General features: G+C 42.4%; 1 protein-coding gene across 1 annotated transcript; it reads right to left on the minus strand.

The window, feature by feature from the left end:
• Nucleotides 1–15,276: 15,276 nt before the first annotated feature.
• Nucleotides 15,277–16,059, minus strand: LOC126160457 (eukaryotic translation initiation factor 3 subunit A-like). The gene has a single exon (XM_049916909.1). It carries the CDS (start codon nt 16,057–16,059, stop codon nt 15,277–15,279), a length of 783 nt encoding a protein of 260 aa, XP_049772866.1.
• Between the last annotated feature and the right edge of the window lie 246 nt (nt 16,060–16,305).

The following is a 16,305-nucleotide window of genomic DNA, read 5'->3' on the forward strand; positions in this document are numbered from 1 at the left end:
CAGCAAGATTAAAATTTATATTTATTAACTCAAAAGGAATTATTTTAGGAACATTTTTATCTACAGCTTTTTCATTAGGTGAAACAGCTTGATTATTAAAACCAAGTAAACTTCCAATACAATCTTCTGTATCCATTCACAATTTTACATCACTTTCAATAGTTACTCTGTTTATAATTTCATCCTCCATCACAATAAAGTTTATTATTTGTTGTTGTAAATTTGACATTAAAAAGTTGAATGAAAACCGACTAATGAAACATTTGTATAACTAGCATGTAGAGGAGTAGTTAACCTTTCCTAAGTACACTAGATTTATCACTAAGTTGAAAAAGGTGGCTCATTTATTACTGAAAAAAATTATTAATAAATAAATAAAACAGATTGGGAACCTCAAGTAAGAATTTCAGAAAAGAATTCAAAAAACAAACATAGCTATCTTTTACCAAATTCTATAAAATGAGCAATAACTGCACCAAGTGGTTGTGGAAAAATAACATTATCATCATCATTTAAGACTGATTATGCCTTTCAGCGTTCAGTCTGGAGCATAGCACCCCTTATACAGTTCCTCCATGATCCCCTATTCAGTGCTAACTTTGGTGCCTCTTCTGATGTTAAACCTATTACTCCAAAATCATTTTTAACCGAATCCAGGTACCTTCTCCTCGGTCTGCCCCGACTCCTCCTACCCTCTACTGCTGAATCCATGAGTCTCTTGGGTAACCTTGCTTCTCCCATGTGTGTAACATGACCCCACCATCTAAGCCTGTTCGCCCTGACTGCTACACCTATAGAGTTCATTCCCAGTTTTTCTTTGATTTCTTCATTGTGGACATCCTCCTGCCATTGTTCCCATCTACTAGTACCTGCAATCATCCTAGCTACTTTCATATCTGTAACCTCAACCTTGTTGATAAGGTAGCCTGAATCCACCCAGCTTTCGCTCCCATACAACAAAGTTGGTCGAAAGATTGAATGGTGCACAGATAACTTAGTCTTGGTACTGACTTCCTTCTTGCAGAAGAGAGTAGATCGTAGCTGAGCGCTCACTGCATTAGCTTTGCTACACCTCGCTTCCAGTTCTTTCACTATGTTGCCATCCTGTGAGAATATGCATCCTAAGTACTTGAAACCATCCACCTGTTCTAACTTGGTTCCTCCTATTTGGCACTCCATCCGTTTATATTTCTTTCCCACTGACATTACTTTCGTTTTGGAGATGCTAATCTTCATACCATAGTCCTTACATTTCTGATCTAGCTCTGAAATATTACTTTGCAAACTTTCCATCGAATCTGCCATCACAACTACGTCATCCGCATATGCAAGACTGCTTATTTTGTGTTCACATATCTTAATCTCACCCAGCCAGTCTATTGTTTTCAACATATGATCCATAAATAATATGAACAACAGTGGAGACAGGTTGCAGCCTTGTCTTACCCCTGAAACTACTCTGAACCATGAACTCAATTTACCGTCAACTCTAACTGCTGCCTGACTATCCATGTAAAGACCTTTAATTGCTTGCAAAAGTTTGCCTCCTATTCCATAATCTTGTAGAACAGACAATAACTTCCTCCTAGGAACCCGGTCATATGCCTTTTCTAGATCTATAAAGCATAGATACAATTCCCTGTTCCACTCATACCACTTCTCCATTATTTGCCGTAAGCTAAAGATCTGGTCCTGACAACCCCTAAGAGGCCTAAACCCACACTGATTTTCATCCAATTGGTCCTCAACTAATACTCGCACTTTCCTTTCAACAATACCTGAGAAGATTTTACCCACAACGCTGATTAAAGAGATACCTCTGTAGTTGTTACAATCTTTTCTGTTTCCATGTTTAAAGATTGGTGTGATTACTGCTTTTGTCCAGTCTGATGGAACCTGTCCCAACTCCCAGGCCATTTCAATTATCCTGTGTAGCCATTTGAGACCTGACATTCCACTGTATTTGATGAGTTCCGACTTAATTTCATCCACCCCAGCCGCTTTATTGCACTGCAATCTATTGACCATTTTTTCCACTTCCTCAAATGTGATCCTATTTCCATCATCATTCCTATCCCATTCTACCTCGAAATCTGAAACATTACTGATCGCATTTTCACCTACATTGAGCAACTCTTCAAAATATTCCCTCCATCTGCCCAAGGCATCCACAGGATCCACCAGCAGTTTTCCTGACCTGTTCAAAATCCTTGTCATTTCCTTCTTACTTCCCTTTCGAAGACTGCTAATTACACTCCAGAATGGTTTTCCGGCAGCTTGACCCATAGTCTCCAACCTGTTTCCAAAGTCTTCCCACGATTTCTTCTTGGATGCTGCAATTATCTGTTTGGCTTTGTTTCTTTCTTCAACATAACTTTCTCTGTCTACCTGGGTTCTGGTATGTAGCCATTTTTGATAAGCCTTCTTTTTCCTTTTACAGGCTGCCTTGACTGTATCATTCCACCAAGCTGTTTGCTTCATCCTACTTTTACACACTACTGTTCCAAGACATTCTTTAGCCACTTCTAGTACTGTGTCCCTGTACCTTGTCCATTCCTTTTCCAATGACTGTAATTGACTACATTCAACTAACTGGTACCTTTCTGAGATCGCTGTTATGTACTTGTGCCTGATTTCCTTATCCTGAAGTTTCTCCACTCTTATCCTCCTACATATGGACCTGATCTCCTGCACTTTCGACCTCACAATCCCAATTTGACTGCAGATTAAATAATGATCAGTGTCATCAAAGAATCCCCTGAATACACGTGTGTCCCTCACAGCCTTCCTGAATTCCTGACCTGTTATTATATAGTCAATGACAGATCTGGTTCCCCAGCCTTCCCAAATATACCGGTGAATGTTCATATGTTTAAAAAAGGAGTTTGTGATTACTAAGCCCATACTGGCACAGAAATCCAAGAGTTGTTTCCCGTTCCTGTTGGCCTCCATATCCTCTCCAAATTTACCCATAACCTTTTCATACCCTTCTATTCGATTTCCAATCCTGGCGTTAAAATCACCCATGAGCAGAACACTGTCCTTGTCCTTTACTCTAACAACTACATCACTGAGTGCCTCGCCAGCATCAAATTTAAAGTACCAGGGAAGCAGGTTGCTAGCCTTACTTGCCCCGAGTCCCATTGGGTTTTACCCCTAATGGCTGAGGGACTAACCAGTGGATTTGGTAGTCTTTGCCGTATGAGCACAAAGGTGACCACGACTCAGAATATGTCCGAGATGCCCAGCCTTATTCCGAAGTAACTGGTATCCCGACTGTCGGGACCACTTACTTGGCCACTCATACGTTGCCCGTGGTTCATGAACTAGGACATGACTACAGGAACCCACACCATGAACCACAAAACATTAAACATTAAACCACATTAAACATTAATGATTGATAATTGTATTTTAACTCCAGGTTGGTTAAATTGTAATACAATTATATATATTTAAAAAGTTTAGATCAACTAAAATATCAATGTAAAAATAGTGAGGATAAAATTAATAATCAAATTGGTAGTTTTATCGAAAATAATGAAGAAATTATTCCATTAGATGTACGGGCCTGAAGATGACATTGACGCAACGTCGAAACTAGTAGCCAAATAAATATGAAATCTTAAGTACAGCTGGAGGAGTTTCATTTTTAATAAAAATTATACCAGCTGATGTCTCACCAGCTTCCAATTTATGTATGGATGTACGAAGATCTCCATAATGATTCAATAATGCGTCTTTCTTGAAGCTCTGAAATGACTGATACGATGTCGTTCTCGTGAATGGTATTCCCCACGGCAAACGATAATCTGAGCAGCTGTAACCATTCTATGCTTTCGTTAGTGTATGTGCTCCAACAGTAGATTGTTATTCTGTTATGCTTTAGGTCGATACCTTTGCCCACATCATGTTCAGCTTATAATTCAGGTGTAATAATATTCACATTTTTTGCTCCGTTATATTCGTTCATCTCTGATTTTAAGCGTATGTGCATTAGTCATACACAATATTTCAGTATACACCTACACCTATTTTGTGAAATAAGTGTTAGCATTCAGTTTTTGAGACTGTCAGATCTACTAAACTAGGTCTTAACTCAAATTCCTTCCCTCCAATATTTATTAAATGCCTGGTTAAGTGTATAGCAAGCTTTCCCATAAATTACGGTTTATCATTAATGACTCAGTATGTCTTAGCAGTTTTGATGGCACTGTGTTGGGTAATGTAGTCGGTAATAGTATATGTCTCATCTTCTTCTTTTTCTTCTTCTTCTTCTTCCTCCACCTCCTCTCTTCTTCTTCTTCTTCTTCTTCTTCTTCTTCTTCTTCTGCTTCCATACCTCGTGTCTGAGACCCATTTAAGACTTTCACTTACAGGCCTAAAGAGCTGAGAGGGAATAATCTCGCTCCAATTGCCCTAATTTTAGCATTCGTAATTTATCACGAATGGCCTTCCATGCCGATGACTTTTTCATTTTGCTAACAATACTGCTGATTACTAAACTAGCTTCACGGTGGTGCACAACTTCTTTGCACTTGTATGTTAATGGGGGTCTGAGCACTATGGGACTTAACATCTATGGTCATCAGTCCCCTAGAACTTAGAACTACTTAAACCTAACTAACCTAAGGACAGCACACAACACCCAGCCATCACGAGGCAGAGAAAATCCCTGACCCCGCCGGGAATCGAACCCGGGAACCTGGGCGTGGGAAGCGAGAACGCTACCGCACGACCACGAGATGCGGGCCTGTATGTTAATGTACAGGGTTTTCTTTTCGTATGTATAAAATTCGTTCAGTCTCATCAACATTTGCCTTCACTCTATTGATTAACCACAGAATGGTTCTAGTGCATTCTTCCTGTGCATTTCTTTTCAAAATATTCACAGAAGGAGTTTTTTATATCTTCCAATTCTCCTTCAGTTGCACTGCCCTTTACAGTTACCGTTTTGGCGTCATCTCCCTCCCTCCCTTCCTCCTCCTGTGCCATGCTTGCATTTTAGTATGTTATTTAAAAGTTTTGGTGATATTTTCAGTAGATATTTTAAGACTTTCAGTTCTTGTGTCAACGTATAGATAAATTTTGGTCTGCGTATCACACCATCGAGATGAGTTCATAACATTTTTGTGAACCTATCCATAGCAAACAATATACTGATGCATTAATGTATTGCTACACCGTCTTTTAAACAAAAACTTCTGGAAATTTCTTCTGTATCGGCCATCATTCAGTTTCTTAGTTTTATAAATAACTACACACATAAAAAAAGTTTTGCATCATCACCCCGTTCCGAGGGTTCCGGAACCGGTAAAGAAAACTGCAATAGAGATCAACATAAACATCATTTCCGCCCTCATGCTGCTCATGAAGACTGCTCATGAAAACCACACATTGCATGTTGTACTACCACACAGCTTGACCTTCAGAGGTGGTGGCCCAGATTTCTGTACACACCAGTACCTCTAATAGCCAGTAGTATGTCCTCTTGGATTGATGCATGCCTGTGTTCGTCGTGGCATACCGTCCACAAGTTCATCAAGGCACTGTTGGTCCAGATTGTCCCACTCTTCAACGGTGATTCGGCGTAGATCCCTCAGAGTGGTTGGTGGGTCATGTCGTCCATAAACAGCCCTTTTCTGTCTATCTTTCCCAAACATATTCGATAGGGTCCATGTCTGGAGAACATGCTGGCCACTCTAGTCGAGCGATGTCGTTAGCCTGAAGGAAGTCATTCACGAGATGTGCATGATGGGGGCGCGAATTGTCGTCCATGAAGACGAGTGCCTCGCCAATATGCTGCTGCCGATATGGTTGCACTATCGGTCGGAGGATGGCACTCACGTATCGTACAGCTGTTACGGCGCCTTCCATCCCACCAGCGGCGTACGTCGGACCCACATAATGCCACCACAAAACAGCAGGCAGCTTCCAGCTTGCTGCATTCGCTGGACAGCGTGTCTAAGGCGTTCAGCCTGACCGGGTTGCCTCCAAACACGTCTCCGACGATTGCCTGGTTTAAGGCATATGCGACACTCATCGGTGAAGAGAACGTGATGCCAATCCTGAGCGGTCCATTCGGCATGTTGTTTGGCCCGCTGTACTGCTCTGCATGGTGTCGTGGTTGCAAAAATGGACCTCACCGTGTAAGTCGGGAGTGAAGCTGCCCATCATGCAGCCTATTGCGCACAGTTTGAGTCGTAACACGACGTCCTGTGGCTGCACGAAAAGCATTATTCAACATGGTGGCGTTGCTGTCAGGGTTCCTCCGAGCCATAATCCGTAGGTAGCGGTCATCCACGGCTATAGTAGCCCTTGGGTGGCCTGAGCGACGCATGTAATCGACAGTTCCTGTCTCTCTGTATCTCCTCCATGTTCGAACAACATCGCTTTGGTTCACTCAGAGACTCCTGGACATTTGTTGAGAGCCCTTCCTGGCACAAAGTAACAATGCGGACGCGATCGAAACGCGGTATTGATCTGCTAGGCGTGGTTGAACTACAGGCAACACGAGTCGTGTATCTCCTTCCTGGTGGAATGACTGGAACTGATCGGCTGTCGGACCCTCTGCGAGTAACAGGCGGTGCTCATGCATGGTTGTTTACATCACTGGACCGTTTTAGTGACCTCTCTGAACGGTAAAAGGGACTGTGTATGTGTTGCAGTATTCACAGTCAACGTCCATCCTCAGGAGTTCTGGGAACTGGGGTGATACAAAACTTTTTTTGATGTGTGTAGAAAGTCATATGGGAGTCATTCCAACAATCCTCGCAAATGGTGAAGAACACATTGAATGACATTTTGGTTTGTGGTTTGGCTTGGTAAATATGCTTTAAATTCAGACTGAGGTGTGTGAAAGCATTATGCCTGATCAACAGCACTGGAATCCTTGAGTATGTCTGACTCAAATAAAAGACATTAACTTTCAAATGATGGCAAAAATAGAAATATTTCCGGATCTCATCCTGGGTCTCCATTGAAACGTTGTCAAATATGATTACGCTGTTTGGTTTTACTTTTTCAGGTGGTGGAAAATCACTGCTTTCACGTGTAATATCTCTTTATATTCGATGAATTATTCTGATACAATTCTACCCTTGAATGACGTTTACTGATTTTCTATCTTCATACTCGCAGAATCCATGCGCAAAATAGTTTCATACAATAGCTATGGCATGTGCGCATAATTATTCTTTGTAGTACTCTCTCTGGTGGTTGTTAGAAGAAAAAAGCTTCCGAGATTGTCTTCGTGCCGATTAGCCTGAGCTTGGTTTTGAAGAACTGTAATCTGATTATTGAGATTTATGACAGAAGATAACTGATACGAACTGTACGATTAAAAGGGAAATTGTAAGTAGGCTGTTTATGTTTTCTTATTGGCAACGTTACGTAGCGCTCTGTATGAAAATCACTGGCTGTGCTGTGTGCAGTCTGTGGCTAGTTTGCATTGTTGTCTGCCATTGTAGTGTTGGGCAGTGGCAGCTGGATGTGAACAGCGCGTAGCGTTGCGCAGTTAGAGGTGAGCCGCCAGCAGTGGTGGATGTGAGGAGAGAGCTGGCGGAGTTTTGAAATTACATATATTATGACTTGTGATGATATTAAGGTAAATACATTGTTTGTTCTCTATTAATATCTTTCATGTGCTAACTATCCCTATCAGTAGTTAGTGCCTTCCGTAGTTTGAATCTTTTATTTAGCTGGCAGTAGTGGCGCTCGCTGTATTGCAGTAGTTCGAGTAACGAAGATTTTTGTGAGGTAAGTGATTTCTGAAAGGTATAGGTTAAAGTTACTCAGGGCCATTCTTTTGCAGGGATCTTTGATAGTCAGATTGCGTTGCGCTAAAAACATTGTGTGTCAGTTTAAGCACAGTCTTGTATAAATTGTTCTAAGGGGACGTTTCAAAATATATATATATATATATATATATATATATATATATATATATATATATATATATATATATATATATATATATATATTGCTCCTTCATACAAAAGGTGTGTATTTGACATTTGAGAATTAATGATATTCATTGATGTATTGCTTAGTTGTAAATCAGAAGGGAACTTCCGAAAGACTGGATACGAACCTGCATTTAATAATCCAAGAGCTCCATTACTTCTTCGGAAGGTTAAACTTCATCAAAGCCAAATATCCGCTTGATCGGAGGTTTCCCGACTGATTATACAACGACCCAAAAATTACGAGGCATTTTATTTGTACAGGTTAGCAGACTGCCGCAGAGCACGAGCCTCCAGAGAAGAAGAATCATCGCCTGATTTCATTCTAACAAGTAAAATTTCTGAATCATTTTGAGCGAATGAGCTATGACTGTGTTTCATATTATGAATGACTGATTGCTCGAACGAATTGTGAACTACATAGATAGGAGGAAAAATTACACACTGAACGTCTGGTATATTACTCCCTCGATGATGAGCGGAATTACCTGCAGTAGCTGATACTTGGACTGAAATAACGTTTTTCAAAAATATATCTACTTGTTCGAAGTGGATCCTCCCCTCCCCTCCACCCCCGCCCATCTCCCACCCCCCGGGATGTGTTAGCGATGAGAGTACAAGATTAGTCTTCCCACAGGCAGAAGGCCTGATAATTAAATCGCATATGTTATTGAGAAGGATTGACCCTCCTTCTCCTTGGTATCAGCATCATTGTGAGACCAGCTGGTTACTGCGAAGTCCTTGTAATGAGGACGTTTCATTCACTCAGCCTACAGGATTACATTAGCATGCAGGGAATTTTATAGAGAGAAAAGAAAAACATATATTGCTCTTATACTTTTACTCATTTATAATTCCTTACTTATGTAAGGATAAATATACATGCTTAAGTATACTTGTAATACAGTGCTCACAGTATGCATGGTTGATCACACCTATTCTCATGTACTGATGCACAGTATGCATCACACAGGTGAACAATGATTTCCTCCGACATATTAGGAGTTTGACGAACCAACTCCATCAAATTGATCCACAATTTCTCGTCGAATCTGTACGTGTATGGTTGTCAGCTTAGCAACCTGTACAGAACATGCTGAATTGCGTAAGTAGCATACATTAAGTTTATGAATGTCTGCTCCTATAGATGAGTACTCTCCTTTTCGGTATAAATTTTGATGATGCCAGGGAAGTCCCATAACGGAACTCTATGGTTAGCTCATCTGTGGGAAGATGAAGAAATGTGTTAAATACACACATGTGTGGTCACATTCCTTTAGTAAATCACCACTGCCATTAATACTCATTTGCCAGTTGCCTCAAGGTCTGCCCCCGGTAGCTGAATGGTCAGCACGACAGCATGTAAACCCTAAGGGCCCGGGTTCGATTCCCGGCTGGGACTGGAGATTTTCTCTGCTCAGGGACTGGGTGTTGTGTTGTACTAATCATCATCATTTCATCCCAATCTACGAGCAAGTCAAAGAAGTGGCGTCAAATCGAAAGACTTGCGCCTGGCGAACGGTCTACGCGACGGGAGACCCTAGCCACACGGCGTTTACCTTTTACTTGCCGCAAGGAAGAGGTGAGCTGTGATTCACGATTTGATAGCTTCACTCTAAGAATTCTTACTCGACTGATATAGTGCTATTCTAAACCGCCGTTAATATATAGTATTTGCAACAGTGTATCAAACATTTAAAACGAAAAAAACTGTATGTAATCATCTTTCGTTTCAGGTGTGTAAGAAGAAGTGTGCAGAGAGCTCCACAGTCAGTCTATGCCCTGATACAATGAATCAGATCATGGTAATAGATGCCAAATGCGATAAGAAGTCTGCAGTGGTATTAGTCATTAATTTAAATGCAAGCGACGAGTGCATACTGCAACTCCTCAGCACAGAAGCATCTTTCAACACTCTGCGGTCGACAGCCGTTATAAAGCCGTTACAAATATACTTGAACAAATTATAACAGAATACTTGACGATGGTGCAGCTAGAAGAGTCTGGATCCGACGAGATGGAGAGTGTTACGCATATTTCATACTGAAATAGCTTAAAGCTAGAAGATGGGGCAAGGTGATTCGTGAAATGTATAAAAACATCTTATGTATAAATGCTATGATTTGAATGCAACAGATTACTATCTATTTCCTAGAGAACTGATGCCTGCTTTGTGTAATATTACTCATAAATTTCAAAAGCTACCACTAGTTTCAGACTGACGAGTTTATTTATAAGCATGACTATTTTGATAAGCTTTTTCATTTGAAATGAGTCTGTGATGCTTTTGGTCCACCTTCTATTAAACTTTATTAACAACATTGTAAAAAAGGGATCGAATAAAAATAAATGTTTTTTAATATGTCTTCTTATTTTTTCATATAAAATGTGAGGCTGATTTAGCGCAACCAATTTTAATAATGGCCACTCTCTTTGTCTGTTCTGAAGTACCGTACTGACTGTGCTAAACCAGCAGCATGTCAAAAATGGTTCAAATGGTTCTGAGCACTATGGGACTTAACATCTGTGGTCATCAGTCCCCTAGAACGTAGAACTACTTAAACCTAACTAACCTAAGGACATCACACACATCCATGCCCGGGGCAGGATTCGAACCTGTGAAGCAGCATGTCTTTAAGCACTTTGAATAAGATGCAAATCATGTAGAGAGAGAGAGAGACAGAGACAGAGAGAGACAGTGGGCCATGTGTCCATATGTTTACACCAGAGAATGAGGAAGAGGACGGTGCGACTACCCACAGGCAGCAGTCTGCCTGCCTGCAATGGGCACCGCAGGTCAGTCCGTTAGCCGCCTGGCGCTGTGACATGACCCATGATTCCTGCCCCCCATCCTCCCCCACCTCTCCTTCGTCTTAGCCAAGGACAGTGTCAGTCAACAGAGTACGTAGCTAACCCATCCCAATGTTATTTACTATAATGTTATAGTGTCAAAGTAGGAAGACAGTATTTTTGGTGCAATGTGACGTTAGTTACTAGGTTCTGTATTTTTGTAAAGGAACGTTATTTACTATAGTATTAGAGTAAAAAGAATGTATTTTGGTGCACTGTGGCGTTAAGTTCCATATTTACAACTGTATTCCTTAAAAAATTGAGGTGAATTAGTGTGCTGAGGTAGTGGAGTCGCTGGAGCGAGGTACAGACTATGAATGACAGTCTCAGGATGCTGGAGCCACCAAAGGAGGTGGTGGTGTGGTGGGAGGACGCTGCAACAGTGGGGGAGGGCAGACGACATTTGATGGTCTTCATGATGACAGTTATCACTTGACGCTAAAAGCATCCAGACATCATGGTAAACGCGAACACTGACATATTGCCTATAAATTGCAGTAATTATAACGACAGTTAAAAGCCATGAATTGTAATTATAATGACAGTTACTGCCCATTAATCGCGTCCTAAATAAGCAAAACAATAGTCCACAAGTGACCTGCTTACATAAGGGTAACTAGGCAAGTGGCCAGTTTGTTTACATAACAAGAACAATGGGACCCTCTGCTCTGAAACTGTTACAACCTCTTCTACCCTCTATTGCAGTAGGCTCTTAAATGTATTCTAAAACAAAGCATAGGCCATGTGTATCATGTGGTAGCTTAACTTAGTAAACAACTAACACGACGGAGAGGTTGGTTCATGGTGATGGTTGCTTTTAATTTCACCGAAGGTTGTTTCGACAATTATATATTCGCAGCCATTTCTTCCGAGAATCGTTTCGTTTTCGATTTCTTCACATTTTTCATGCAGCCATTTCACATTAGCGTTCCTGCACTTGCTACTTATTTCATTCCTGAGTTACTTGTGTCATCTGTATTTCTGAATTTCCGACAATCTTTCTGTAGTTTCTTCTTTCATCCATCAGCTCTTTTGTTACCCATGGTTTCTTCCCAGATAACTTCCAACTTCTGTGGATCTTCAATTAACCTGCCTACTGAACTGGCCCCTGCCAGTTTTCATAACTTTGTTGTAATTTGGTTAAAAGTTTAACAGCACGAGACAGCTGTGACAAAATCATACACATCCTCATTAACGCAAGACCCGCTCAGATAGACCAAGGACCGCAGGATACGTCGAGAAGAAATATCCCTTGCTTGGCTAAAAATCACAGCCATCCAGCCTTAGTTCCTTCGGTCAATGCAACGTTTGCCATCATGTCCTAGTTCCCTCCGAATTCAGCTCTTGGAAGTCTACTGCTCCCACAGACTGATCCCAGAATACCAAAGGGATGGAATAGCATTTACAACGCATGGACTCAGTTATTTGTTGGGCATATTCCAGTCTCTGTCTCCCTCTACACTGTGTGTCCTCTGCCATAGACGCTATTCTACGATATCGTAACACATATCCTGTCACAGTGTTCCTTGTCGTACTGTGTTTTTAACATATTTATATCTTCGTCTACAGTCAGTGGACGGTTTCTATTCAATGCTGTACTCCAAACGTACATTCCCAGTAACTTCTTCCTCAACTTAAGGTATATATCTGTTTTAGCGACGAATTCCCTCTTTACCTGCACTAGTCTGCTGCATACTACAAGTTGCTCACTCTTATAAACGTACCCCGATATAAATACAACTGCTAATACTGTTTTGGCACAATGTTATCATTAGCGCCATAAAAGCGTGGTGGACCGCGTCAGTCGTGCAAGATAGCAGTAAGTCGTCAATGCATGTGTGTCTGAAGTGCGTAAGTAGCTAAGCAGATAGCACAGTGTGAACATTTATAACGCTGATTGACAATATATGAAAATACGTATGTTTTCAGTAGAGCTGAAGTCTAACTAACTAGAGGGCGATTAAATTGGACGTAATTGTTAAAAAATACGGCAATCCGTTGACAAAACATCATGTAGGAGTGAAATGATTACCATTAGTATTAATAATGTAAGCATATTGCGTGCTGCCTTGTAAAAAGAACAAAAAACAAACCAACAAAAGAAAACACGGGGCTCAGGATTAGAGAGTCCAGTACCTCAGTATCTGATGCAGAACTACATAGCAGCTCTACACTCTGTCACTCCCACGGTGCGTGAGTAGGACAAATGGTATCTTGGAAGTCGTCTTTTGCCGATACCACCATTGACCTCATCGAACCTAACGCGTCATTCTTCTGGCTAGGAGGCTAGGCAACCCATTATGCTGCCCAATGACTATAATTTTCTATGAGCTGCATCGCGCGTTGCTGTATGTACTGATCTACAAAGCGACCAGCGCTGAGACGTTCCTGCATTTTAACGACAAGCTAGCATTCAAGGGCCTTTCGTTTCTACAAGTTTCAGCCTTTTACGACAATTCTGCAGATTCCGTGGTCTGCTTACGGTGCGATCCGATGATTACCTGGCGTTCCAGTCTTATTATCAATTGTACCTTATCACATGCCCTCGACGTGACAAAAGAATCCATTCCGACAGCAGAGCGTGGGACGTAAAAAAAAAAAAAAAATTGCGGACAAATGCGAGTAGTAGAACTCACGCTGAGGGTTGCTTACAAACTTAATTGCGTATATACATAGCTGAGGTGGTTTCCATTAATCATTAACATTAATGTCAGCAGTGGGCTCAACATGATCCACATTAGTTCTTCTGCAGGTTTTGATGAGTCAGTTTGCGAATATCAAAATACGTATCTTTCGATTGCCTTTTTTTTTGCTGCCAGTGAACCATAAACCTCAGTGTCTGACATAAATTTCAACTTGATGCTTCTACTCTTACCGGTGAAAAATGAGTCTTAACAGACGGACAACAGTGCGATCCCGTAAGAGTTCCGTCTGTTTCCGACTGAGTTAACAAACCCTAAAAAGTAATTAAAAAACAGCAAATATTCCAATTTTTATTCCAATTTTGAGACCGAAAGCCGTGGATAGACTGAGTCTTTGTGAGATTTTTAACGAATTATTAACTCCAATCCCATAGCACTAGGAATACATTATTCAGTTTAAAACGTAATAAGATGTTTCGGGGATGAAAGCATTCTTAGTAGACCTAACTAGACTACAGACATTTTCAAAATGATTATAATCAATTCACGTGGTCGTCTTTGTCATCTCAGATATGTGTAACTATCGTGGAAGGATAGCTGTCAATACCGAGATATGTAACGCTGCTTCATTTACGTGACTTAAGTTTCGATTAAGCACAAATGCCATTGCTCTGGAATGAACATTCACTGCTTGGAAAAATCATTTTATATTAACACAGAAGACGGTATATAGCGTTAAAAGTGGCTAAATGGAAGATTAAGGCAGTAAAAGAGCAAAAATCTCCTAATATCCGATTACAAGATTAGTGCCCAGCCTGTGGAACACATCACACATTTTATTTTGTGATAAAGAAGCGATAGGAAATGGGATGAATACATAAAATCAGTATTAGTCGGATGGAAGTCTTCTTGGAAGGGTTTGTGGAAAGTGCATACAACGCGCTACTGTGACAAATTTTATAGCAGTGATCCATTGATGGGAGTCATTATCAGGTAGATATGACTGTAGACGTCGAACGAATTCAGGGACGTTCTCCTAGGATTGTAACATGTCGGTATAACGCTTTCGAAAACGTCACAGGGACCTTGGTGAAGTAACATGTGGATCTTTGGAAGAAAACCGAGTGATGTTGTTTAGTGGTAAGAAAGACGCCTTGTATTCTGCAGGACGGCGAGCAAATCTCCCTACAGCCAGCTAGATTTAGGCTTGCCATGATTTCATTAAAGACCTTTAGGCGAATGCTGTGATGGTGTCTTTGAAATAGTACGGCCGATTTCCAACTGCGGCCTCCTCCAGTAGACCGAACGTTAAACAGCAATATTCTTTCTTTCCTTCAGAAGAAAGAAGACGTTATCTCGTGAAACCACGTTGGATAAATTGAGAACCTGTGTTCGAAGAAGGCTGTGCGAAAGTTCTGTCGCCGTCATCATGTATGTCACGTCGAGATAATAAAAATAAGGTGAAAGAGATTAAAGCACGTTGAGAGGCTGTAGGTGTTTCTCCCTCTACCAATGCGCGAGTGAAATAGGGCAAAATATCGCTAATATTGGCACCAAGTACCCTCTGCAATACACCGTACAGCGGTTTGCGTATTATATAAGTAGATATAGATATTGGTAACAGAACTTGAGCATGCACTTACTCAGAAACGTATTGCTAAACTTATAATAATGGATAGAAGCTATATGACGAAACAACAATAACATGGTCGCTTTCCTAGGAAACGACAGCTCAACAAAGCTGCAGAGGGTATATAAAGACACACGCTGTGACCACAATCAGTACAGTTTAGCAGAGGGGAGGTCAGGATGGGACGACGTCAATATTGCACGGGAGATAGGCACAGATAAGTCGGTGTCTGCGACTGAAGCCATCTCGTCGCTTCTCCGTCTCGTCGCCTCCACGTCTCGCCGCCTCCACGTCTCGCCGCCTCCACGTCTCGCCGCCTCCACGTCTCACCGCTTCCACGTCTCGCCGCCCCCACGTATCGCCGCCCCCACGTATCGCCGCCCCCACGTATCGCCGCCTCCACGTCTCGCCGCCTCCACGTCTCGTCGCCCCCACGTCTCGCCGCCCCCACGTCTCGCCGCCCCCACGTCTCGCCGCCCCCACGTCTCGCCGCCTCAACGTCTCGCCGCCTCCACGTCTCGCCGCCTCCACGTCTCGCCGCCTCCACGTCTCGCCGCCTCCACGTCTCGCCGCCTCCACGTCTCGCCGCCTCCACGTCTCGCCGCCTCCACATATCGCCGCCTCCACGTATCGCCGTCTCCACGTCTCGCCGCCCCCACGTCTCGCCACCCCCACGTCTCGCCGCCTCCACGTCCCGCCGCCTCCACGTCTCGCCGCCTCCATGTATCGCCGCCTCCCACGTCTCGCCGCCTCCCACGTCTCGTCGCCTCCCACGTCTCGTCGCCTCCCACGTCTCGTCGCCTCCCACGTCTCGTCGCCTCCCACGTCTCGTCGCCTCCCACGTCTCGTCGCCTCCCACGTCTCGTCGCTTCTCCGTCTCGTCGCTTCTCCGTCTCGTCGCTTCTCCGTACCGTCGCTTCTCCATCTCGTCGCTTCTCCGTCTCGTCGCTTCTCCGTCTCGTCGCTTCTCCATCTCGTTACATCAACTCCCCTGCAGTGCACCGAGCTACAGGATCCTCAGTTCCGATCAAGGTTTTCGGGAGGTTTCCCTTGGTTGTAAGGCGAATGCCGGAACTGTATACCCCCTCCCATCGATACAGAGATGTAATTCATGTAAATAATAAATTGAGAAATAAATGCTATAAGCGTACTTTGCCTTGTCTTTAATGAATTTTTATGTGAAGGAATTGAATAATAAATGACAGTGTATAGCTGACTG

Source organism: Schistocerca cancellata, chromosome 2, assembly GCF_023864275.1.
Source record: "Schistocerca cancellata isolate TAMUIC-IGC-003103 chromosome 2, iqSchCanc2.1, whole genome shotgun sequence".
NCBI lineage: Eukaryota > Metazoa > Arthropoda > Insecta > Orthoptera > Acrididae > Schistocerca > Schistocerca cancellata.